Genomic DNA, 26664 nt, shown 5'->3' on the forward strand with positions numbered 1-26664 from the left:
AAACACAAAACTGTCAGGATGGCAGAGATCGTGATAGAGATCCCAATGACACAACTGACCAGCCAGAAAATATCTGATATAACGGCTCCACAGATAGGAAATCTTTCTGAGGCTCAGTTCAGAGTTTTGCTTATACGAATGCTTATAGACCTGACAGCAGATCTTAAGCAAGACGGGAAAGGAATGAAGGCTAGTCCTGCTGAAATGAATGAAAACACATACGAAACAAGTGGTGAGGGAAAGAAAACCAGAATCAAATCAACCAATCAGAACATAGGGAAGGAACAAACAGTCAACCAGTGCAGAAAGAGGAAACAAAAAGTGAGGAAAATGAGGAGAAGCTCAGAAATGTATGGGACAACTATAAGCGGGCCAACATCTGAATCATAGGGTTGCCAGAAGGTGAAGAACTAGAAATTGAAAAATTATGTGAAAAAATAATGAAGCAGAACTTCCCTATCTTAGGGAAGGAAATAGACTTCCAGGTCCAGGAAGCACAGAAAGTTCCAAAGAAACTGGACCCTGGGAGAACCACGCCAAGACACATTAAAATAAAAATGTCAAAAATTAGGGATAGAGATCTTAAAAGCAGCAAGAGAGAAGAAAAGAACTACATACAAAGAGGTCCCAATAAGACTATCAGCTGATTTCTCAAAAGAAACTCTGCAGGCAAGAAGGGACTGGCAAGAAATATTCAAAGTAATGAAAAGCAAAAACCTACAACCACGATTACTCCATCCAGCGAAACTGTCATTCAGACTAGAAGGGCAGAGAAAGTGCTTCCAGAACAAAGTGAAACTGAAGGAGTTCATCAGATCCAAACCACTGTTATATGAGATGTTAAAAGGACTTGTTTAGGAGGAAGAGGATCAAAACTACGAACATTAAAATGAAAACTGTATCACAACAACCAACAACGGAAGCAAGGGAACCGAAACAAAGGCAAACTAAGTAGGCAACGAAGAGTGTGAAAAGAATAATAGGTATGGGGAACATATGGGGGGAGGTCAGCAGGGGGGGAGAAGGGGGAAAGGGAGGGAGATGGTACAGGAATTAAGAAGCATAGTACGAGGGAGTGGAGTAGACAGGAAGAGGTTGAGAACAACTCTATATACAACCAATGGGCATGGACTAAGGAGGGAGACAAGTGGAGGGAGGGGGCTCACTGGGTGGAGGGGAACAAAGGGAAAAGAAATTGGGACAACTGTAACAGCATAATCAATAAAGCATATTTAAAAAAAAGAATCCATGTGTTATGGCGGAGAGCAACAGGAGAAAAATGGGACAACTGTAATAGAAGAACAATAAATATAATTTTTAAAAAAGAAAGAATCCATGTGTTAGATGGCAATTATGATCAGAGAAATTTCTGAGAGACACAAGGTGAAGCTACAAAATAACTAAAAGCATAAGTACTAGCCTTGGGAAGGCTGGGCACAGGGTGATGAATGTTGTTGAGAGTGACAGCTGTTTATAAACTTTTGATGGATGAAACAGAAAAGATGCAACACAACTGAAGAAAGGTAACTTAACTAATGTGACAAATGAGAATACTTTAAGACTAAGCGATGAAATCATCTCCCAAGAAAGAAATATAGGAAAACTCATCAAATCAGACTATTTAAACATAAATCATTTCAAGTAATAGATAGCACATTGTTACCATTTTGATTACCTGCAGGATAAAAGTCATACAATAGGGCTCTTCCATGTTTATTAGATGTGGCCTCAATGAGTAATAAATATAATCATAATATCCTTAAATATAACATTATCTATTTATGAATAGAAAGTTAATATTTATGCCATATTCACCTGATGTGTCCCTTTTATAAACATTTTGCATCTTTATTCTATTTCACATAAGCTAAAAAGAAAAATCTGCCATTTGAAGACCTGAGTTCATACCTGATATTAGCATAATTTGTGTGACTGAAAAAATTAGTATTTCTGAGCCTTAATTTTTATTGATAAGATAGGAATAGTGTTGATCAATGTTAATAGAGGAAATTCCAGTTTACTTAAATAAGCAACGAGAAAAGTTAAAATGAGAAAGATTTTTTTGGCTTCCAAAAATTCTAAAACCGCAATTACCCAGTTTCACCATTATATTGTATTATACCATTCCACATAGGCAAAATAAAACATATATTCTTGACTATTTTTTTAACTGGGAACTACTGATAAACATACTAAAAAAAAAACTGGAATAAAGATGACTTGAGACAATATGTGATAAACTTGGTCAGCCAATTCACCTCACATACTACACAAAGATTAACTTAAAATGAATCATAGATCTAAATCTAAAAGTAAAAACTCTAAAACTTCTAGAAGAAAACATAAGAGAAAAATCTTGTGATCTTGGTATTAAGCAAATATTTCTTAGGACACAAAAAAAGTATAAAATAAAAATTTCATAAATTGGACTTTATCACAATTTAAAACTTTGACTCTTAAAATGACAGCATTAAGAGATGAAAAGTAGCTCTGGTTGGGTGGCACAGTTTGTTAGAAAATCATCTCATACACCAAAAAGTTATGGGTTCAATTCCCAGTCAGGGCAGTTAGTTACCTACAGGTGAATTCTCATATGACTGCCCGCTGATTTCTTAAAAGAAACTTTGCAGGCTAGAAAGGATTGGCAAAAAAATATTCGAAGTCATGAAAAGCTGGAACCTATAGCCAATATTGCTCTACCCAGCAAAACTATCATTTAGAATCAAAGGACAGATAAAGAGCTTCCCAGACAATAAAAAACTAAAGGAGTTCATCATCACCAAACTGTCATTATATGAAATGTTAAAGGGACATAAAATTTTAAGAAAAAGAAGATCAAAAATATGAACAATAAAATGGCAATAAATACTATCAACACTTGAATCTAAAAAACAAACTAAGCAAACAAAAACAGACAAAGTCATGGATATGAAGAACATTTTGATGGTTGCCAGATGGGAAGGGGTGTGGGAGAGTGGGTAAAGAGGTGAGGGGATTAAGAAGTACAAACAGGTAGTTGCAGAATAGCCATGGGGATGTAAATACAGTATAGGAAATGGAGTAGCCAAAGAACTTATACACATGACCAATGGATGTGAACAATGGTGTGAGGATTGCCTGAGAGAGTGGGGGAAGCCAGGAAGGAGCAGGGCAAGGAACAAAAAGTGGGACAACTGTTATTAGCATAAGAAATAAAACATAATTTTAAAAAATAAAATATTTAAAAAGACCCTAAAGCTGAGAAAAAAAATCTCAACAGTCTAAATGGAAGAAAATTTCCTTGATCTTAAAAAGGTTATCTAGTAATGAAATCCTACAGCTACATCTCAGTGGTAAAATAGTCAACAGTAAAATAAGTCAAAGCTTTCTCCCCAAGGTCAAAAACAAGATAAGGATGTCCACTACCACAGTTTTTATTCACCATTGTACTAGAGACCCTAGATGGTGCTATAAGACTAGGAAGAGAAATAAAAGGCATAGGATTGGAAACAAAAAGTAAAATAATTTTTTCTTAGATATTACGATTGTAAAAACACAAAATGATAACTACTGAATCAATAAGTGCATTTAGCAAAAAAATCTAGATAAATGACAACATATTTTTGAAATCACATTTTTATATACTAGCAAGAAATAATCAGAAAATAAAAAATGTTTAAATACCACTTACATTAGAATCAAAAATATTAATTATCTGAGAACAAATTTAAGAAAAATTCCACAAGGCTAATATTGAAAACTACAAAATATCATGAGTTTGTAATATAAAGAGAAAATAAAGGTGACCTTAAAAAATGGAGAGATATATTATGTTTATGAACCAAAAGACTGACTATTGATAAAACTTTCCCCAATTTGGTGTGTCAATTTTGAAGAAAACCTAATCAAACACCCAGCAGGAATATATGGTGGATATTGACAGTCTAAACGTTAAATTTATACAGAAATGTAAAGAACCTAACTAGTCAAGAAAAGCTTAAAGAAGAATAAACTTGTAAGATTTACACTTTCAGAGTTCAAGACTCACTATAAAGCTACAATAATAAAGACAGTGGGGGGACTTTCGGCCAAGATGGAGGCCTATACAGACACACTGCATCTCCCTTCACAACTAAGAAAAAATTCAACTACCTCAAAACTAGAGACAATCAGAAGTTCCAGAAAAACAAGCTGCACGGGAGTCTAAAAGCAAAGATATAAAGAAGAAATACTCATCCAGACGGGTAGGAGGGGTGGAGCTGAGGCAGAGAGGATGCAGTATGGTGGCAGCGGCAGTGATGGCAGCAGCAGGCTGGCAGAAAGTGCAGTCACACATTGTAAAAGTAGAGAGGGGTACCTGGGGAGTGCTCCCAGCACCACACCAAACCACACAGGTCCTGGTTCTAGTGCCAGGGAAAATAAAGCCTCATTGCTTCTGACTGTGCAAACCAGTGGGGATTGGAGAGGAGGAAGAAACTGCCGGTCTCTCAGTAGAGTCTGTTTGTTTAAAGGGCACCCATGGTCCTATAATGTCTGCAGACACACCCACTCTGGGAACAACAGCCAGGATAACAGCTAGAGGGGCGCCAGTCCCATGTGGAGGTGGGAGGAGTGCCTGGAAAAGGGGCGAGTGCTGAGCAAGCAGCATTGTTCCCTCAGACCCCTCCCCCACATACAGCGCCACAACGTGGTGAAATGGGTCACCCATACTGACAAATACCTAAGGCTCTGCCCCTTACAACATAACAGGTACGACAGCTCTACATAAGACACAGAGGCAAACACAGGAGCTTGTCAAGATAAGAAGACAAAGAAGTGTGGCCCAAACGGATCCAGGTTCCAGTGGGAGAACTAAACAATGAGGAGATAGCCAACCCAACAAATGAGACAGCCAACCTAACAGATGCAGAGTTCAAAATACTGGTGATAAAGATGCTCACAGACTTGACAGATATGCTTAAGTACGGCAAATACATAAAGGAAGAAGTAAAGGCTATGCTAAATGAAATGAAGGAAAATCCACACAAAACCAATGGTGAAGGGAAGGAAACTGGGATTCAACTCAATGATTTGGAATATAAGGAAGAAAAAAAACAGTCAACCAGTGCAGAATGAGGAAGCAAGAATTGAAAAAAATGAGGAGAGGCTTAAGAATCTCTGGGAAAACTTTAAATGTGCCAACATCCGAACCATAGGGGTGCCAGAAGGAGAAAAGGAAGAGCAAGAAATTGAAAACGTACGTGAGAAAATAATGAAGGAAAACTCTCCAAATGTGTCGAAGAAAAAAGACATACATGTCCAGGAAGCACACAGAGTCCCAAAAAAGCTAGATCCAAAAAGGACCACACTAAGACACATCATAATTAAAATTCCAAAGGTGAAAGATAAAGAGAGAATCTTAAAAGCAGCAAGAGAAAAGCAGAGTTTCCTACAAATGGGTGCCTATAAGACTATCAGCTGATTTCTCAAAAGGATCTTTACAGGCAAGAAGGGACTGGCAAGAAGTATTCAAGGTGATGAAAAGCAAGGACTTACAACCAAGATTACTCTATTCAGCAAAGCTGTCATTTAGAATGGAAGGGCAGATAAAGTGCTTCCCAGACAAGGTAAAGCTACAGGAGTTCATCATCACTAAACTATTATTATATGAAATGTCAAAGGGGCTTACTTAAGAAAAATATCAAAATTATGAACATTAAAATGAAAACAAACTCACAATTATTAACAACTGAATCTAAAAAATAAAAACAAAATCCAACTAAGCAAACCAGAATAGAAACAGAATCATAGGTATGGGGATCATTTGGAGGGTTATCAGCTGGGAGGGGAAGGCAGAGAAATGGAGAAATGGTGCAGGGACTAAGAAGCATAATTGGCTGTACAAAAAAGGGAGACATTACGAATAATATAGGGAAGGGTGAAGCCAAAGAGCTTATATGCATGACCCATGGACATGAAGTAAGAGGGGTGTGACTGCTGGAGGGAAGAGGGGTACTGGGCAGAGGGGAGCAGAGGGGAAAAAAATTGGGACTACTGTAGCAACATAATCAATAAAATATACATTTAAAATAATCCAACTAAAAAACGGGCAAAATATTTGAATAGACATTTTTCCAAACATGAAAAGACACTTAACATCATTACTCATTAGAAAGTTGCAAATCAAAACCAGAATGAGATATCACTTTATACCCACTGGAATGGCTACAATCAAGAACTAATAACCAATGTTGGCAATTATGTGGAGACATTAGAACCTCATATACTGCTGACAGAAATGTAAAATGGTGCAATTGCTTTGGAAAAGTTTAGCAGTTCTTCAAAAAGTTAAACATAGAGTAACCATACACCCAATTAACTCTTCAGTATACACCCAAAAGAAATGAAGCATATATTCACATGAACATTCAATAGCAGCATAATTTATAATAGCTAAAAAGTAGAAATAACCCAGTGTTCATCAACTGACATACGGATAAAACGTGGTATGTTCATCATGGGATATTATTAATAAAAAGGAATGGGTACTGATACATACTACAACATGGATGAATCCTGAAATGTACTAAGTGAAGAAAGCCAGTCACAAAAGACCACATACTGTATTCTATTTATATAAAATACTTCAAAATGCAAATCCATAGACAAAAAGTAGGTAATTGCTTAAGGCCGAGGGTAGGATTGAGCTGCTGAGGGCTGCGGATTAATTGCTAATGAGTATAGGGCTTCTTTTAAGGAGCATAAAATTTTTTCTAAAATTAGATCATGATGATGGTTGCAGAAACTTCTGAATGTACACTGAGTCAATTTTATGGTATGTGAATTACATCTGAATAAAGCAGTTTCTTAAAAAATGGGCAAATGCTGAAAGCAGGTGGTTATACAAAAGTTATGGAAATAGAAGATGCAGAAATGAAAAATTATTTGATCACTTTAATTGGTGATTATAAACCTAAAAATGAAAACATCTTAAACAGCTATGCAGTTAAGACAGTCGTCGTTTCTTCAACAAAATTATTTGCTGTCAATTTTCAATTAATTATTCACATATTGCATTTTAATGGTTTAAGTACGAGAACCAGAAAGTAATAAGGTAGAACCTATTAGCAATGTATCTGAAATCTAGAAACAGCATTTATAAGGCTATGTTCCAGGTTCATACATGACAATTGGTGCATATAGTCAGAAGACAATGCCCTTATAGGATATATATACATCATCAAAACTATGAAAATATGAAACACATATTTGGGTTTGCTATTTCCTTGTTATTTTAAATTCTAACTAAGTTCCTTACTATCTTTTCATGTTTTTTTCAGTTATTAAAAAAAGTAACTTAGAAAAAAATTTTTAATGGATCTATTGGGCACAGATGGTAAGTGCTGTTATTATTCCTAGTATACTGAATATAGATACTGGCTGAGACTATTTCCTGCCTTTGAATATTTTTATGTTCTTATCTTCTCTGACAACTGATAATTTTGTCTTACCCCAATTCAGGGATATAAAACTCTTAAATTTTTTTTTTTTTTTTTGGTCTAAACTCTTTGGGCTTCCTTTTCTTTATGAAAGAATAGGGGAAATTAAGTTTGGCATTTTCAAAATTTTAACTAATTCAAAACTATAGTAAGAGCTCTTCAAAAAACTGAATTTAAAAAATCTTGGCAAATCAAAAGTTCAGATTTCCTAGATTAAACTATGTATGGTAAAATTTAACAAAAATGTTTCAGTGTATCTTATCATTCAAGCTGCTATAATGAAATACCACAGACTGGGCAGCTTATAATCAACAGGAATTTGTTCCACAGTTTTGGAGGCTGAAGTCAAAGATCAAGATGCCAAGATGGTCAGGTCAGGGCTCTCTTTCAACTGTCACAGATTTCTCCATGTACCCTCACATTGTTTAAAGGGCAAGGGCGCTCTCTGGGCCCTCTTAAGGAATTAATTTCATTCATGGGTGCTTACTCTCATGACCTAATCACCTCCCAAGGCCCCACCTCCTAATATCATCAGATTGGGCATTAGAATTTCAATGTATGAATTTTGTGGGGACATAACACATTTAGACCATAGCAAATGACTGTACGTTTCTGGTTAAAAAAAAAATTTCATGTTCATGTACAGACTGAGCAGCTGTCTACAAAAAGATATACTTTACAGCCTAAAGGATAATCACTGTCCATAATATGTTTTAAGTCTCATAATAATTATAACTTACAGTAATTTATAAATTAATTGTGCTATACCTCAATAGTGGATTCCACTCTCCTTCATTCTATAAAAACATCATTGTCTTTAACATCCTCAATCTTCAACAAATTTAGTCTTCTAGAAGAGACATCAGAGAAAAACTGCTCTCAATGAAAAATTAGCTTATCAGATACTGTAACTAGCATGGCAGTAAAACTCCCAAGATATTGATTCTGGATTCATTTTCCAAACTAAATCACAAATATCTATTCCAGACAGCTGGACCACCACTCCATCAGGAGTCTTTAAACCTACAATTCTTAGGAATTCTCTAGCCAACATCTTTGGAGGAAGACTGCTAACAAAAACCCTCAAGTCAAGCAGATGATAACAAAAAGTAGATGGCTTCTGCCCAACGCAAAAAAAGTGTTTATTTTCCGATACCTTTGCTCCTTTTCCTTCTTTTGTTTATTACGGTTTGGCACTTCCTGAAGATCACCCAAGAGGTTTCTTAATATATTCATATTTTTCATTTTATTCTAATTCTCTATGGTCTTTTTTTTGGTTACTTTAAGAAATGCAAAACTTTCCAGTTTTCTCAGACCACAGCTACTCTATAAATTATCAAATTCTACTGTAAAAGAGTTAATAAATCATTCCTTTAAATTCCTGAGATTGATTTCCTCCCAAAGACCCCTTCTGATATTTGAATTTTCCTCATGTCATTTGTCCCAGTCTTCATTCTTGTAAAAACTTTTCTGCAAGTCAACAAAACGCTTGTTATAATCATTATAGCACTGCCCCAGAACCCAGCTCACCAGGGGAAGGAGCAATGCTGGAGCTAGTCATTTTCTTCTAAGATTTTCCAGACTTCCATGCAGGAACTAAACTCGGAGAATGTGCCCACCTTAAGGAAACAATTATTGGCTCATCCCTGCTATAAAATATATGCATATTCCTCACATTAATGTAACTGACCAAGGATTACTTATGTCAACACCAGGCTTTCATCCAGCTCCTAAACTCAAACACATCTTATGTGTTTGAAATAATGAAGAGGCATTCAGATATTTAAAGCCCTTTTCTCTCCAGTGTAGTGTTTTCTTGAAAAGGATAACCAGAAGCTTCCAAAAGGAAGCATATATTGGCTACTCAGGAGGACTCTTCAGAAGAAATAACTGACTCTCTTTATGCATACTGTGCAAGACTACTTACTTCAACAGCAAGAATAATGCATGTAGAAAACGTGATCCAAATTTTGACTCATTCTCCGCTACGGAAGGTGATTCTAGTTTCGACTTACTCTGCTGTGCAAGCCCAACAAACCAGTTTACACTCACTACCCAGAACTGTCATGGACAATCACATAGCATTTTATTTCCTCTCAGCAAGCCAAGTAACAGTTTGTATTTAACACTTCCTGTTGTAGCTCTATAAAGATAACTGGACATACAGGACAGTCTTTGACTAGGCAAAATTAGAGTAGAGTCAGATGGATTATGGGACATGTTTTTGCAACTAGGGTTCTGGCTTTGCGTTGTAGTAAATTAACAATCGTTCTGCTTCTACTAATTTCATTACAGTTGGCTGACGCATTTTGTGCAGTCTTAAATACTGCTGTGTAGCCACTGTCGAGTCACATGATTCATCAACGATCAACCATTATTAGCATGAAGACTTGAAACTAATGACTACCACTGAATACTTGATACACAGTAAATAGCAATATAAATCTGAATTGATCGTAACACCAGAAGATAATGGTCTATCCTTCAACTTAGGCTGAAGAAAGACTAGAAGGAAACAGAATTGAAAGAGAAAGTACACTGAAAGGGAAACTACAATTTGCACAAATGTACAACTTTCAATACATGTAAGTCAACCAAACTTGAACAGTGCAAAAAATAACCTAACCTCAAATTCTTAACACCAGCTCAATCAGATGCATATGTCTCAATACCACAAACTAATCAATCTAACAATAATTCTGCAGAGGTTCAAATATTCTTAAAGAAAATGGTTATACCGGCAACTCACTACCTACCAAATTTTCAACTATCTCTGCTAAGACAATCCAAAACTAACTCCAGGTCCCAAACTCCCATAAGTACCCTTCCTTTGAAGTCACCACCAGTTCTTTTATAGACATACACACATATACACACACACTAGTTTGGCACAGCAAGCTAATAAATCTAGCTTTGATTACAGGCAAGATCCTGGTGGGTTTTGGTCAATGGAAGTCACCAGTGCAAATGAGTCAGAGTTCCCTTTTGAATGAGACACAACAGTTTTATCTCCACACAAGACAATGAATCCTATATTAATACAAATGTCTAACAACATTACCAATATTAAATAAAACCTCATCAGTATTAATCATGGCAATTTAAATAAATATATATGTATGAATTTGCAGATATCAAAAACTGACAGCCAGCCTGTATTAACCGGGAAAAAACCAACCAACCAACCAACCTGTAACCTTAAGCAACACTAACTGAAAATTATTTCTCCATATATAAAAGTATATATTTGATGTTTTCAAAACCTCCCCCAAATTTTGAGATAGTTGATTTTAAGTTAACTATTCTAACAAACTAGGATAAAAATAAATAAAAGATTATAAATGCAATGGCATTTGGCACACTATCATTGTAAATATGCTTTATTTAAAGTAAAAAATGAATTATAGCCAAAACAAAATGTTTTGCCTCTGAATAATATTTTAAGCTTAAGGGAAAAAAGTCATTAATAAAATACATATTATTATTTCAATGTTTTTAATATTTTTATAAAGATTTTAAATATGCTTCACAGTCACTAAGCAGTTTTTAAACTTAGGTTTCATGATCATCTTGATTTCATGCTTTTAAATGGAGTCATTTATCTTCAAAACAATGACAAATTTCATAATCCATTAAAAATTATTTTATTCAAATTATGTTTTCCAAAAGAGAGGGTTCTGTGCTAGTCGTCGTTGAAAGTTTTCATACCTACAAAAAAAAAAGAAACACATTTACAAGAAAATTAAAATAGAATAATTTTCCAAATAGCTTATCAAAAAGCAAATCATTTTATATGCCATTTCTAAAAAGCTACACTAAAAACCTAGAAAGCTAAAAAGTTAATCTGAAAGCTTAACTATTAATTTATAAAAATATAGCAATATGATTTAAATATAACTGGTTTGTATCAAAAAGAGCAAATCATAATAAATTTTATTAATTGTTTATCTTGTATAAATCTGAGATCTAGAAGGGACCTAAAAAAAAAAAAAAACCTCATCTAACTCTTCTTTCCTCATTTCACAGATAAGTACATGAGAGTAATATGTTCAAGGTCATATAGTTACATTGTAACAAAGCTCAAACCTAATACATGTCAGTGCTATTCATGCTTCATCATGCTAAGGTTTCTCAATAAACTCTCCCTATGCATTCCCCAACTACTGGGATAATCAAAGTGAAAAGAAATACCTAGAAAATGAAAACATGGGAAAGCTGGGGAAATATATTTATTAATCATTCATGCACAGGATGCAGTATAAATATGTCTTATACATATTTACTTTAGGTCAAGACATTCTAAACTTACAAAAATTTAAGTTTTGATCGATATTTCAAGCCTCATATATAGTACTTTTAATTCAAAATATAAATTTACACTCATTTGTGGTCTCTAAAACACATACAATTGTATTTGTGGTCTCTAAAACACATACAATTCAAAATAGCTACTAGATGAGAATATTTAGGGTAAGAACCATTCCTAATCTGAACTCTATAGTATATACTTTTTAATGATATGCAAATATTAATATATAATGTCCACAATAAAAGAATATGTTTAAATATAAAAGAAGAAACACATTCATAGGCAGAAAATAGATATGGTTACCAAAATATTGGAGACAAAAAATGCCCCATACCATTTCAGAACCACATTTGCCGGAATGAACATTTCAGATGGACTTGGTGTCATCTGGGCCTGAGAGACAGCAAATGATGAAGCAAAATTGTAGAAGTTGTCCAACATCTTTTGTGTGAACTGAAAGGTTAATAATGAATAGATTAGTGTATTATACTAACTACTCCATTTAAACCTTAGTGTTTTAAATTTAATGCCCTGGCTGGTGTGGCTCAGTGGATTGAGCGCAAGCCTGTAAACTAAAAGGTTGCTGGCTCGATACGAGGTCAGGGCACACACCTGGGTTGTGGGCCGGGTTCACAGTGGGAAGACTTAATGTGTTAATGATAGCAATTCTTCCCAAATCTATAAATCCAATGTTATCTCCAACTAAATTCCAGCAAGGTTTTTCTATGTAACTCAATATGATGATATTAAAATTATTGTGAAGAATACCTAAGCCTATCCTGATGACTATGAGAAGGGACTTGGCATACCGAGCACTGAGACTTTTACTAGCAAAGGGACAGGCAAAAATAATAACAATTGGAAAAAAGAGAGCCCAGAAACAAACCTAAGCACATGTGACAACATGATATATATAAAATTTTTTTTTAAAAATGGACTAGCCATTTAATTAATGGGACTAGGAAACTAGTTTTCCATAGAGGAAAATGAATTTAGATACCTTCCCATACCGTGCACAAACACAATTCAAAAAAATAAATCGCCCTGGCTGGTGTGGCTCAGTGGATTGGGTGCCGGCCTGTGAACCAAAGGGCACATGCCTGGGTTGCAGGCCAGCTTGAGAGGCAACCACACACTGAAGTTTCTCTGGCACATCGATGTTTCCCTCCCTCCCTTCCTCCCTCTCTGAAAATAAATAAGTAAAAACTTTAAAAAAAGAAAAAGAAAAAACAAAACAAAACAAAACAGTTTTCCCCACTATACAAGTGAAACCAGCTTAAATACAGAAAAAAAAAAAAAAGGAAAGTATTTTAAAAAATAAAATAAATAAATCATTAAAGCTTTAAGAACTGTAAGAGAACATAACATCTTCACATATCAAGATAGGAAAAATTTCTCAAATACAAAAATATCACAAATTGTAATAAAAGCAACTGATAAATCTGTCTACGTAAAAATATGTTATATCTGTATGCAAAAGAAACTATAAACTATATTAAAAGACAAGCAACATTTTAGAAGAAATTTGCAATATATATAACAAAGGATTATTATCCTGAACATATAAAGGCCAAAAAGATATATTTAAAAAGTGCCAAAAAATAATGCAATAGAAAATTAAGCAAAATATAAACAATCAATTCCTATAAAAGAAAATACAAATTCAGACCAAAATGTGAAATAAAGCTCAACTTCACTAGTAGTGAAGAAATACACACCAAAACAATAGTTATATTCTAATTTCATCCATTAGTTGGGCAAAAATTTAAGGTGTGATAAATATTAGTGAGAATGTATAAACATCTATCAGTATGAAAATTAAGAAACCACTGGAACTACTGTAACAACATAATCAATAAAATATACTTTAAAAAAAAAGAAAATTAAGAAACCAATTATAGAACAATAAAAAAAAACAGGGGGCAAAGAAAAAGAAACTAATTATGGCCCTGACCAGTGTGGCTCAGTTGGTTAAGTGTTCTGCAAATCAAAGGGTCACTGGTTTGATTCCAGGTCACAGGTCAGGATTCAGGGTTCGATCCCCTGTTGGGGCATGTATGAGAGGCAACCAATCAATGTTTTTCTCACACATCAATGTTTCTCTCCTTTTTTATCCCTCCCTTCCCCACTCTCTAAAAACAAAAAGCAAACAAAAAGAAAACCATGGCTCATTCATACAATGGCACACTATACAAGTAAAATGAACTATATGCCTTCCATGTATCAACACAGATAAATCTTTAAAATAATGTTAAGTGAGTGAACAATAACAGCAAGTTGTAGAAGTCTGTGCAGTATAACATTTATATGCATTTGTAAAACATACAAAAGAGTAAATCAACAAAAGGAAAAAGAGAGGAACCAGAGAATAGAGAATTCAAAATAGAAAAGAAATAGAAGGAATGTCTACAGTAATGGTGAAAGAAAATAATACCTTGACAACAGCTGTGCAACAGACAAATAATTGGGCAACAGTAGAACAACAAAAACAAAAAAGATGTCCAAAAGAGATGCTTTGGAAAGACAAATTTTAAATTGCTATGTTTAAATATATTGAATGGGAATTTATATTTGGAGAGACTGGGCATAAAGTAGAAATGAAAATAGAAATCCATGCAAAAGTGATCCTTTTAAAAATGTAAATTAGATCATATCACTCTTCTGCTCAAAACTCTTCCTTCTTATGTTTTCTCCTCCAAACAGATAAAAACCAAAGTCCTTAAAAAAGGTGATGCGGTCCCATCTCTTTTATCCTGCAGCCACCTGCCCCATATCTCCAACCTCATCTCGCAGGTCTCACCTTTGCTCACATTACTCCAGCCACAAGGACCTTCATGTTATTCTCCTCAAACATAACAGATTTGTACCTCAGGGCCTTTATATTAGCTATTAGCTATCCCTTTGCCTAGACCCTCCTCCCCTTCTCAGGCTTTTGCCATACAGAGGTTAAAAGTCAACCCTTATGGGATTATATCCCTTTAAGTTCCATGAGGGCAAGGATCTTGCTTATCAAGTCCACAACTATATACCCACTGTCTAGCATAATCAGTGTGTGAGGGAAAAAGCAAAACTTATAATTAAACCTATATTTATCACTATAAAAAAATAAGTCTCGCAAAAGCACATACAAATTTTAAAATACCTACAGAGAAAGCAAACAAGCTGAAAATGTCCACAGAAGCCAATAACTTATGTTATATACTGGGTGGGGCAAAATTAATTTATAGTTGTGAGTGCACGAAAGTTTCTTCTTGTATTATTGTTTATTAATTACTCTTATTATTTTTCATAAAAACAACTATAAACCTACTTTTGCCCCACCTTGTATGTTTATCTATATTTTTACATGTTTTCTACCACCACACTAATTTTTTTTTAAGACTTATTTATTTTTAGAGAGAGGGGAAAGGAGAGAAAAAGAGAGGAAGAGAAACATCAATGTGTGATTCCCTCTCACACGCCCCCAACTGGGGACCAGGCCTGCAACCCAGGTATGTGCCCTGACTGGGAATCGAACCGGCGACCCTTTGGTTCACAGGTCAGCACTCAATCCACTGAGCCACACCAGCCAGGGCCACACTAATTTTTAAAGTATAGAATTTTTTACTTATGTGAGAAAATAATAAAATGTGCATTGCATTACCTGAGTGAATGAGTCAACTGAGGATACAGCAGCATTACCTACAGGAGTCTGCTGAGCCAGACTGTCCAATAATTCCACTGAAATTCCAATCTGAGCAACAGATGGAGTTTGGGCAATATTCATGGCTCCAAAAGGGTGTTGGCTTCCTTCTCCTGAAAGAAATTAACATGTGCCACATATTTTAAGTTTAACTTATATCCCATACAAATTGCTTTGTAAATACATGAAGAACTTCTGATCTACATGCTCAAAAAAGTTCTGCTACATAAAAATGTCTCTTTTCAGAAAAATGTAAAAACTTACCTAGTTTTTACCATAACAAAGAGTAAGAAAACAAATTTTCCCTACCAGAAAAATAGCTGTTACCTTTCTAAAACATTAAAATTACTGCAGCTCATTAAAAAACGTATCTAATGAACAAAATAAATTGACAAAATAGAGGCATGTATACATGGAACACACTGGCAGCTGTCAGAGTGGAGGGGGTGGTGCTGGATGAAAGAAGGTGAAGGGATTAGCCAAAGAATATACATGCATAACCTATTAAAACAGACCACAGTGTAGTGATAGCCAGAGGGAAAGCCCCTTGGTGCGTGTGGGGTGGGGTGGCGCAGCAACTGGGTGGAGGTGGGCAAAGTGGGGGAAATGGGGCATCTGTAGCAGTGTCAACAGTAAAAATAAAGTTTAAAAAAATATTGACATTTAGTGGTGGGGAAAAAATTTTGTGGTTAAATTTCCATTAGAAATGAACAGAATGAGAGAGAAATAAATGAATGAGCATCAATTAGATAAAAGATTCTCTACGCCAACCCTGAGGGATGAATATTTTTTAAGAGTTTTAGAATTAGCGTAACATTTTCTGATTATTGCACTAAAGATCTTTAAACTGCCATTATTACTAATAAACAGCATGGCATATTTTACTAAATGTCATGGATCACCTCCCCTTAACAGCTGATGATCTGGTATCAAATAGGCAATAAAGAAATTTGCCACTTAGTCATGAAAGATGTTTGATAACCTTTCCCCTTTATATTTTACATTTTAAAATATATCAAGTATACAATGATCCTGTGCCAGCTAACTTATACATAGAAAATATAGGCCAATTTTATTAATCCACATAAGACATAATCAGAAAAGTTAATCTGATGAGGGGAAAAAATACAATAAATAGGTTTTGAGATTATCTGCTATTTCTTCATGAGTATAAAATATTTAAACAAATAATAAGGAATAAAACTCTGAGACAATACACACTCCTAATAACTAGAACTCACTGCAAATATCATAACTTCTTAAATTTCCAAGCATATGAATAAAAACTTATCATTGTATTTACTGTGCTTAAAAACTATACACACACATCACTAAGACTGGCTTAGATATTTTAAGCATTTTTATAGTTTTAATTTTCACACATTTGTGAGTTTTCCCAGATTTAGCTCTATTATTTCTAATTTCTATCAATGTGGTTGGACAACATGCCTTGTATGATTTCACTATTTTAAAATATACTGAAACTTGTTTTGTGACCTAATATATGGTCTATACAAAGAAATGTTCCACATGCACTTAAAATCTGTATTCTGCTGTTGTTACGTAGAATGTTCGAGAAGTCTGTTAGGTCTAGATGGTTTACAGTGTTGTTGAAGTCTTCTATTTCCCTGATAATCTTCTAATCTGGTTATTCTATTCATTACTGAAAGTAGGCTATTGAAGTTTCCAAATATTATTGCTGAACTGTCTTTCTTCCTTCAACTCTGTCATTTTCTGCTTCATGTATTTTGAGGCTCTGTTGTTAGGTGCACACAAGTTTATAGTTGTTATATTTTTTCTATCGATTGACCCTTTTATCCTTATACAACATCCTTGTACCTCCCATAACAATGTTTGTCTTAAGCCTACTTAGGCTTATTTTAGCACAGCCACTCCAGCTCCCTTTTGGTTTCTGTTCGCATGTATCTTTTTTTATCCTTTACTTTCAACAATTTGTACCCCTGCATCAATAGTTAGATAATGTTTATTCATTCTGTAAATTTCTGCCTTTTAATTAGTAAGTTTAATTTTACATTAGTATACAACTTCTTTTACTATATATTTTTTGTTGCTTTCTTAGTGTCTGCACTGGAAATTACAATTAACATCTTAATTTATAACAAACTAGTTTGGATTAATACCAATTTACTTTCAATAGTATACAAAAATGTTGCTCCTATAACTCCTCTTCCTTGTGTTGTTTTTGTCATGTTACATTTTTATATATAATATGCCAATAAACATAGACTTAGAGCTTTTGTTTTATGCAGTTGTCTTTTATATCAGGAAAAAATAATTATTAATATAAACAAAATGTACAATATTTTTATAATTACCTATGTACCGGTAGTTAACTTTACCTGTGATCTTTTTCCCTTAATGTGAATTTGAATTGCTGTTTCATATCCTCTCATTTCAGCCTGAAGGACTCCTTTAGCATTTCTTGTAGGAATAGATCTTCTAGCATGTTTCTGGTGAGAAATCAACTATAATCTTAAAGATCCTTTTATGTGATGAGTTGCTTCTCTTGCTGTTGTCAAGATGCTCTCTTTGTGTTTGGCAGTTCATGTGGAGTTGATCCTACTTGGAGTTCACTGAGCTTATTGTGTAGATTAATAAAATTTATAGTGTTAGGGCATTATTTCTTCAATATTCTTTCTATCCCTTCTGTTCTCTATTCTTCTGAGAACAGATGTTGATACACTTGATGGCAGCTCATATGTCTTTAAAGCTGTTTCTTTTTTTTTATTCTTTCTGTTCTTCAAACTAGATACAGTAGTCCCTCTCTATATCACGGTTCACTTATCGCAGCCTCACTGTATTGTGAGATTTTTAAAAATATTATATTTAATTATTTATTGGGGATTTTTCCCTATATTGCGGGATTTTGCAGTACTGTATATGTTGTTATGTAGTTTTAAGAGTGTAGAATATGTTTAAGAACATAAGTGTTTATAAAAGTGTGGGAAAGGTTAATAAGGGACTGGGAACGGTTTATAAGTGTGTGGGAAGTGTTTATAAAGCCTTAAAATATATATAAATACTAAAATAAATATAAGGTTCCTACTTTGTGGATTTTCACCTATCACTGGGGGGGGGAGGTCTAGAACGTAATACCCACAATAAGTGAGAGAATACTGTATTTCAATTGGCCTGTCTTCACTGATTCTTTCCTCTGTCTACTCAAATCTGCTATTAAAACACTCCAGTGAATTTTTTCAGTTATTATACTTTTCAGCTTCATAATTTACATTTAGTTCCTTTTTCTAATTTCTCTATTGATATTCTCTATTTGATGATATATCATTCTCCTGATTTCCTTTAGCTCTCTGAGTTTATCTGAGACAGTTCACTTCAAGTCTTTGTCTATTAGGTCCAATGTGTGTGCTTTCTAGTTTCTTTTCATTTCTTCTATGAAATGGCCTTTCTTGTTTCTTGCATACTTTTTGTTGAAAACTGGGTTTCAAATAGTATAATGTGGCAACTCTACCAGTAACATTTCCCCTTCTTCAGGGTTTATTTTTAGTTTGTTGTAGTTGCTTCCTTGTTTAATGACTTTTCCAAATACTATCAAGTATTTTTTTGTTTTTTGTTTTTTTATGTGTGACCACTGAAGTCTATGCTCTATTAACTTAGTGGTCAACTAGTTATTGGAGAGATCTCCTTAAAAGACTGGAAATAAAAAATTCTCCTAGTCTTTGCAGATGGGCTCTGCATGTTGGGATATGCCTTCAATACTCAGGCAGGCAGTTTACAGCTCTGTCTTAGCCCTCACTTCCTGCTTATGCTGAACCTAAAGATCAGCCAGAGGTGAGATCATAGGACCTTCTAAGTTCTTCCCCAAGAACATGAACAGCGCTGGACAAGTGTGTAGTCTTTTATTAGAGTCCCAGGTCAGCAAATTTCAAAACCCTTATTCCCCAAAATATCTTACTTAGCACAGGAAGTTTCAAATTAGGTGAGATAAAGGCAGGTCTTCCATGTAAGTCTTCCAGAGAGCCACCAGACAGATCAAACTAATTACAGTTTATTATGGATGATATCCATTCTGCTCCCTCTATACTAGAACCAGTACCAAAAGCATGGGCTGTTATTTACAAGGCTACCCTAAGCTGAAGAGCAAGGGATGCGAACAGGGTAAGTTAAAATGCCATAAAGTTCAGTTCTAATCAATATTCCATATTTTTTTAATATGCTTTATTGATTATACTGTTACCGTTGTCTCAATTTCTTTTCCTTTGTTCCCCTCCACCCAGTGACCCCCCTCCCTCCAGCTGTCCCCCCCACCTTAGTCCATGCCCGTTGGTTGTGCATATAGTTCTTCTCAACATCTTCCTACCTACTCCACTCCCTCCTACTATGCTTCTTAATTCCTGTACCATCCCCCTCCCTTTCCCCACTTCCCCCTCCCCGCTGACCTCCCGCTTATATGTTCCCTATATCTATAATTCTTTTTCCACTCTCATTGCCTACTTAGTTTGCCTTTTCGATTCCCTAGCTTCTGTTGTTGGTTGTTGTGATAGTTTTCATTTTAATGTTCATAGTTTTGGTCCTTTTTCCTAAACAAGTTCCTTTAACATTTCATATAACAGTGGTTTGGATCTGATGAACTTCAGTTTTACTTTGTCCTGGAAGCACTTTCTCTGCCCTTCTATTCTGAATGACAGCTTCCCTGGATAGAGCAATCGTGGCTGTAGGTTTTTGATTTTTGTTACTTTGAATATTTCTTGCCAGTCTCTTCTTGCCTACAAAGTCTCCTTTGATAAATCAGCTGACAGTCTAATTGTGACCCCTTTGTACATAATTCTCTTTTCTCTTGCTACTTTTTAGATTCTCTAATTTCTGGCATTTTGATTATAATGTGTCTTGGCGTGGTTCTCCCAGAGTCCAGTTTCTTTGGAACTTTCTGTGCTTCCTGGACCTGTAAGTCTATTTCCTTCCCCAAGTTAGGGAAGTTCTGCTTCATTATTTTTTCACATAATTTTTCAATTTCTAGTTCTTCTTCACCTTCTGGAAACCCTATAATTCAGATGTTCGCTCTCTTATAGTTGTTCCAGAGGTTTCTGAGCTTCTCCTCATTTCCTCACTTTTTGTTTCCTCTTTCTGCACTGGTTGAGTTTGTTGCTTCCCTATGTCCCGATTTGTTGATTTGATACCTGGTTTTCCTTCCTTCACCACTTGTTTCGTATGTGTTTTTGTTCATTTCAGCCAGACAAGCCTTCAATCCTTCCCATCTTGATTAAGTCCCACTGTTATTTCTGTAAGCTGTCTTATAACTATGGCTCTGAACTGAGCCTCAGTAAGATTATCTATCTGTTCGTCTGTTAATTCGTGTATTTGCTTTTGAGTCAGCTGTGTGATTGGTATCTCTATCATTATCCATGCCATCCTGACAGTTTTTACCTTTCCCTCTTGGCAGGGCTGTCACACCTTCTATGCTATAGTGGGTGGAGCCCCGTGCATTTGTCACTACCGAGCGACCCTTCTCACCACACTGTGGCAGTTTGTTTGGGGGCAGGGGTCCAAGATGGATTTCTACCATTCACTCTCCGCTGAGACCGGAAGCCTCCTCCTCCATCCCCTTGCCCTCTGGGCCTCATAGTTCGAGGCAATAAGGGTCTGCCTTCCCCGGCATTGGAATCACGAGCTGATAGGTTTTGTCTGCAGCCAGAGGTGCTGCCCAGGTGCTTTTCACCTCCCCTTAAATACAAGTGTCTGTGCTTACCAAAGTTCCGCCACTAGCACAGCTTGATCTCTCCGCCCCGGCTTCGCCCCTCCTACCCATCCAGCCGAGCACCACTTGTTTATAACTTCATATGCTGGACTTCCATGTAACTTTATTTTCTGGAACTTCTCATTATTTCTGGTTTTGCGGTAGTTGTAGTCCTTCTTAGTTGTGGAGGGAGACGGAGAGTGACAGTCTAGGCCTCCATCTTGGCCAGAAGTCCGATACAACCTTCTATTGCTTTAGTTATAACTATACAGGAATGATCTGCCCAGAAAGCCCTGTCATCTCTAACCTCCATCTTTTATCACACACAAGCTCTTGGCAAATGAGTAAGGCTCCTAAGTAAAACTGGCGAAGACCCATTGTAAAAGATGGAAATAAGGAAATATTCTGACTTCTTCACTTTAAAGCTCTCTGGGACAGCTTAAGAAAAAAAAATGACTCAAAAATCTTCAGCAATCTTTATATTGTCAAATAGATTCATGGTGCAATTATATCATTCCTTTAGTGACTCTTACTCTCGCTTAACATAATAGTTGATACCGTCCAAGTGCAAAGGTTTTTATTTGAAAATCATAGAATACTGGGAAGAAACTTAGAACATGGTATACAAATTTACATGTTTAATTTTGGATCTGAATTCATGACAGCCAGGTTTAAAAAACAAAACAAAAAAAACCATGATCAGACGATCAGTTACACTAGGTAGTATTAGTTTTATTTTAAAACTAACAGTTGAAAAAGTAAAACATGTGAACCGCTATTTAGAAATAATACATTAGATAAAGTTCTTAATAACATTCTACTAGTAAAAGCAGCAAAATTTTAAAAGCTTTTTCTCAATGTGTCCTTCCTCAATGAAAGTCTAACAAAAGGCACAACTCAGAGAAAAGAATCTTATAGGAAATGAGTCCTTTATTGTCAGTAACTAAAAACAAACAAACAAACAAAAGCAACCATGGTCACTTACTATCTGGGTCAAAAAGGACTCTTTTTAACTATATATACATTTTCCAAATAATAATAAAAAGCCATGAAGCTAAGAGGCATGACACTTGAATTTTATCTGTCTTGACTCTAATTGACCTTTATACTGTTTGTCTTCTCATCTGTAAAATGAGGCAGTTAAAGTAGACGATCTCAAAACATCCTACCCCAGTTTTCGTGATTTAAAATACCTCAGTCTACTCAAATATTTACCTAGCCCATTAAACACTTTCTAAAATAAAAATGAAAACAACAAATATTTATTAAACTCTTCATAAGATCTGAGTATTAACTATTTCGATTGCTGGGGAAAATACCCCAATACAACACAATGCAAAATGCTGGGTTTTGATTTTAAAAATGTATGTGTGTGTGTGTAAAGTGGGGGGCAAGACCTATAATTCTTATTGACATTCTGCAGTAAGTTCATATGATGCATAAAATATATACATATACACACACACACACACACACACACACATTTTAAGTCATTTACCAAAAAACGTTCAGAAGAATAGAGTGAAAAATAACTTTATTAGAATTTTTAATAACAAACCAAATAGTCATTCCACATTTCCCTGGTGTTTAAGTTATACATCGCCAATGAGCCAAGTTCTCTGAATACAACTGTTCAGCAACTGTCATGGCTAAATGTGGAACATATTCATTTTATAAATCTGACTCCTGGTTTTAAACACATTTCTAATAGGTTTTAGTTTATTATTACTTCTGGTTCTTTTTCTGGCAATTGCATTATCAATATGCAATACCTGAAACCTTGAAATTTTGAAACTTTTTCTTTTCTTAGTGTTCTTTTAAACTTCATTTTATTGTATCTTTCCCATTATCATTTGTCCCCCTTATACCCTCTTCCACCTCCATCCACCCCTCCACCCTACCCCAATCACCAACTGTTGTCCATGTTCATGGGTCTTTTTCCCTTTTGGCTCAATCCCTTCACCTTCTAACCACTCTCCTACCCAGAGCTCTCATCTGTTCTCCATCTAATGCTTCTGTCTCTCTTTTGCTTGTTAGTTCAGTTTGTTCATTAGATTCCACATATGAGTAAAATCATATGGTACTTGTCTTCTCTGACTGGCTTATTTCACTTAGCATAATGTTCTCCAGGTCCATCCTTGCTGTCCCAAAAGGTAAAATTTTCTTCCTTTTTACAGCCAAGTTATCTTCCATTGTGTAAATGTAATCAAACTTTTAAGGGCTCAGGATTTGTTAACAAAAGAATGGCCAACTTCTTTAACACATAAGTTGCAAAACATTGTCACTTTTAGATACATAAACATCATTTAGAATACTCATCCAATTAATTTATTTTCATTTCTACACCTATTGCCTTTATATGAATACCAATGTTCTTCAATGTCCACTTACACACTGTATCCAGTCAATTTTGGAGCACAAAAATAAAAGAATACATTCTTTTACCAATGTCCAAGATTTTGTCACAAAACATTGTATGATTACTTCCTCCTTGTTGAATGATGATGAAATAGGTAAGAATACCATTTTCTTTTGGTCCTTAGAAATATACTCCTCAATCTTTTCTTTTCTTTTTTTTTTAGTTTGAGAATATTCTCCTAAGAGGTTATCATCTGAAGATTCACAATCTGAGATTTTGCTTCTATGATCAACTTCATCATCATCATTACAGCCTAGAAAGCTGCTACTTTCCTATTCATTTTCTGATTCATGCAATAACTGTGAAACTTATTCTTCTGTCAATTTTTTTTCTTAGCCATTATAAAAAAATATGAAAAATTATAAGTTCCCAATTCTGTTCAATAAAAGTGAAAAGCATACAATTAAGATGGTTTCCCCAGTCTCCTTTTATATTTCTTGAAAGATGACATAATCCTTTGGACAATACAATACGAAAACTATGGGATAATGCTATGGCAAACTAAGGTACACAGGCTAAATCTGACCCATGACCTATTTTTGTACAATACTAACATTTACTGAATATGTTCTGTATGCTAAGAATAAAAGTGGTTTTTATATTTTTTAAAGGGTTGTTTAAAGAAGAGCATGACACAGAGACCATATGTGGACCACACAGCCTAAAATATTTACTGCCTTACCCTTTACAAAAATGTTGGCCAGCCTTTGCGCTAAGTAATTCACGATTCTTCCTGTTTCTTATTATTTCAACTCTTCTTTTTTCATAGTTGAGAATAAATGATGAGTAATTATAAAATAATTCCTTGTATGAAATAGCAAGATGCAGGAAAAATAAGATCACTCATATTCCCAAATGCTCCTGGGAATTATAAGAAAACTAGTCCAGTGGACCCATATAGTAACTGGTAAGATAAAATGAGTTTTTACAATATCTAAGTAAATGGTCTCTTTGTTCTTTGAAAGACGTCTACAAAAGAATAAAGTTCACGAAGTATCAATCTTTCTAAGAGTTATAAGTGCCCCCCAAAAGGAACTAAAAAACTAAAAGTGAGGCCACTATAGGTGTGCATAGTACCAAAGAGAGGAAGGCTAATGAAAAGTTATGCCAAAAATAAGTCACTCACTCTGAAGTGGCACTTGAATATGACATATACTAAAAAGCTATATAAAAACAGCTTAGCCCTGGCTGGTGTGGCTCAGTGGATTAAATGCCAACCTGCAAACCAGGGGGTCACTGGTTATATTCCCAGCCAGGGCACATGCCTGGGTTGCGGGCTGGGCCCCCAATTGGGGGCTCACGAGAGGCAACCACACTTTGATGTTTCTCTCCCTGTCTTTCTCCCTCCCTTTCCCTCTCTCTAAAAATAGATAAATAGAATCTTTAAAAAAAACAGCTTAATTATGCCTGCTTAAAAGCATTCTTAGTATTAAATACATTATAAATATTTAGAAGTTATATATACAGGATATGGCAAAACTAGGTTTACTGCTGTTTGTATGGAAAATAATACAATAATTAATAAGTAATAATACAAAAATAAACTGTTTCACATACAACTGTAAACTACTTTTGCCTCACCATATATTTCTAAAACCTCTTTTCTTATTTCCATTGATAGCTTGACGAGTCTGAAATTACACTCTTCATACTGTAAGAGCTATATGACTCTCAAAGGTTTATCAACAATATATAAAATCACATAAAAAGATTAACTTATTTGACATTGTAATATGTCTAAAATTTGGATGTCTGAAATGTATTTAAACAAGCTGTATTTTTCAAGTATCTAAAGTCCATCACTATGTTCTATATACTCTAAAGAACATAAAAGATACAAACAGTCTGTATCCTCAAGGAGTTTACACTCTAATGGGGCAGTAACAATCACTTAACCTTTCTGCACAGGTTTCATTATCTGGGTGATTTTTAAGATCCCTCCTAGAGCTGTCTTTAATTTTATAAAAACATAATAACCATGAGCACCAACTATGTACCAAGTACTATTCTACATTTTGCACTCATTATCTCTAATGCTCACAGAAACACTTGCACTGTAGGTACATTTTACCTGAATTCTTCTCTAATATAAAAATAACTCGGTCAAGACTACCCAGCTAGTAACAAGTATCGCTGAGATTTAAAACAGGTCTGTTGGCCCTGACTGGGGCAACTCCGTGGATTGAGCGCCAGCCTGAGAACAAAAGGGTTGCTGGTTCGATTCCCACTCAAGGCACATGACTGGGTTGTGGGCCAGGTCTCTAGTTGGAAGCGTACAAGAGGCAACTACACATTGATGTTCTTCTTCCTCTCTTTCTCCCTCCCTTCCCCTGTATCTAGAAGTAAATAAAATAAAATAAAATAACAGGTCTGTCGAGCCCCAAAGTTGATGCTTATTACAGTTCATTATCCTACCTGTTTATACTAAATTCTATGGTATAAACTCTTAACTGATTGTAATTCATTACTTATTTCACAAGAAAGCAAACCAAGAAATGTCAGGAAGTAAAAGGTTCCCATTCTGGCTCACTAGCTCCACTTCATATCAATAGAGTACTAATAACATCTTGAGCTTTTTTTGTCCTTTCTAATCCCCTTGACTAGCTTAAACCATTTTTAAAATGAAAACTTGAGTAAGTTTAAATGTACTGGGTTGGTCAAAATGTCCACTTAGCTTTCTCCATAAAATAAATGACACATTTTTCACCAATAATTTCACTGATTTGGATATTTGGAGTATGTCGCCTATCTCCCGTGTGACATACCATTGATTATTCTCAGTTAAGGTCTCGATTTGATCACTATCAATTTCAACTGGTCTGCCTGACCATGAAGCATCATCCAGCACAAAATCTCAAGCATGAAACTTCACAAACCACTTCTGACACATTCAATCAGTCACAACACCTTCTCCATACACTGCACAAACCTTTTTTTTTTTTAAGATCTTATTGATTTATTTTTAGAGAAGGGAGGGAAAAAGAGAGGGAGAGAAACATCGATGTGCAGATAGAAACATCAAGAGGTTGCCTCTCGCATGCCCCCAGCTGGGCACCTGGCCTGAAACTCAAGCATGTGCCCTAA

The 26664-nt window shown here is 35.1% G+C and overlaps 1 protein-coding gene across 3 annotated transcripts in view; it reads right to left on the minus strand.

Moving 5' to 3' along the window:
• Nucleotides 1-11077: 11077 nt before the first annotated feature.
• Nucleotides 11078-26664, minus strand: part of HIKESHI (heat shock protein nuclear import factor hikeshi) — a 34595-nt gene continuing 19008 nt past the window's right edge. For all 3 annotated transcript variants that reach the window (XM_090267809.1, XM_090267807.1, XM_090267808.1), the window contains exons 3-5: nucleotides 15410-15561; nucleotides 12101-12219; nucleotides 11078-11165 (exon numbers count right to left, since the gene is read on the minus strand). In XM_090267809.1, the coding sequence (XP_090123935.1) occupies nucleotides 11111-11165; nucleotides 12101-12219; nucleotides 15410-15561 (326 nt within the window). In that variant the 3' untranslated portion in view covers nucleotides 11078-11110. The remainder of the gene's footprint in view (nucleotides 11166-12100; nucleotides 12220-15409; nucleotides 15562-26664) is intronic.

Source organism: Furipterus horrens, unplaced genomic scaffold, assembly GCF_987537825.1.
Source record: "Furipterus horrens unplaced genomic scaffold, mFurHor1.1.pri manual_scaffold_2, whole genome shotgun sequence".
Taxonomy (NCBI): Eukaryota; Metazoa; Chordata; class Mammalia; order Chiroptera; family Furipteridae; genus Furipterus; species Furipterus horrens.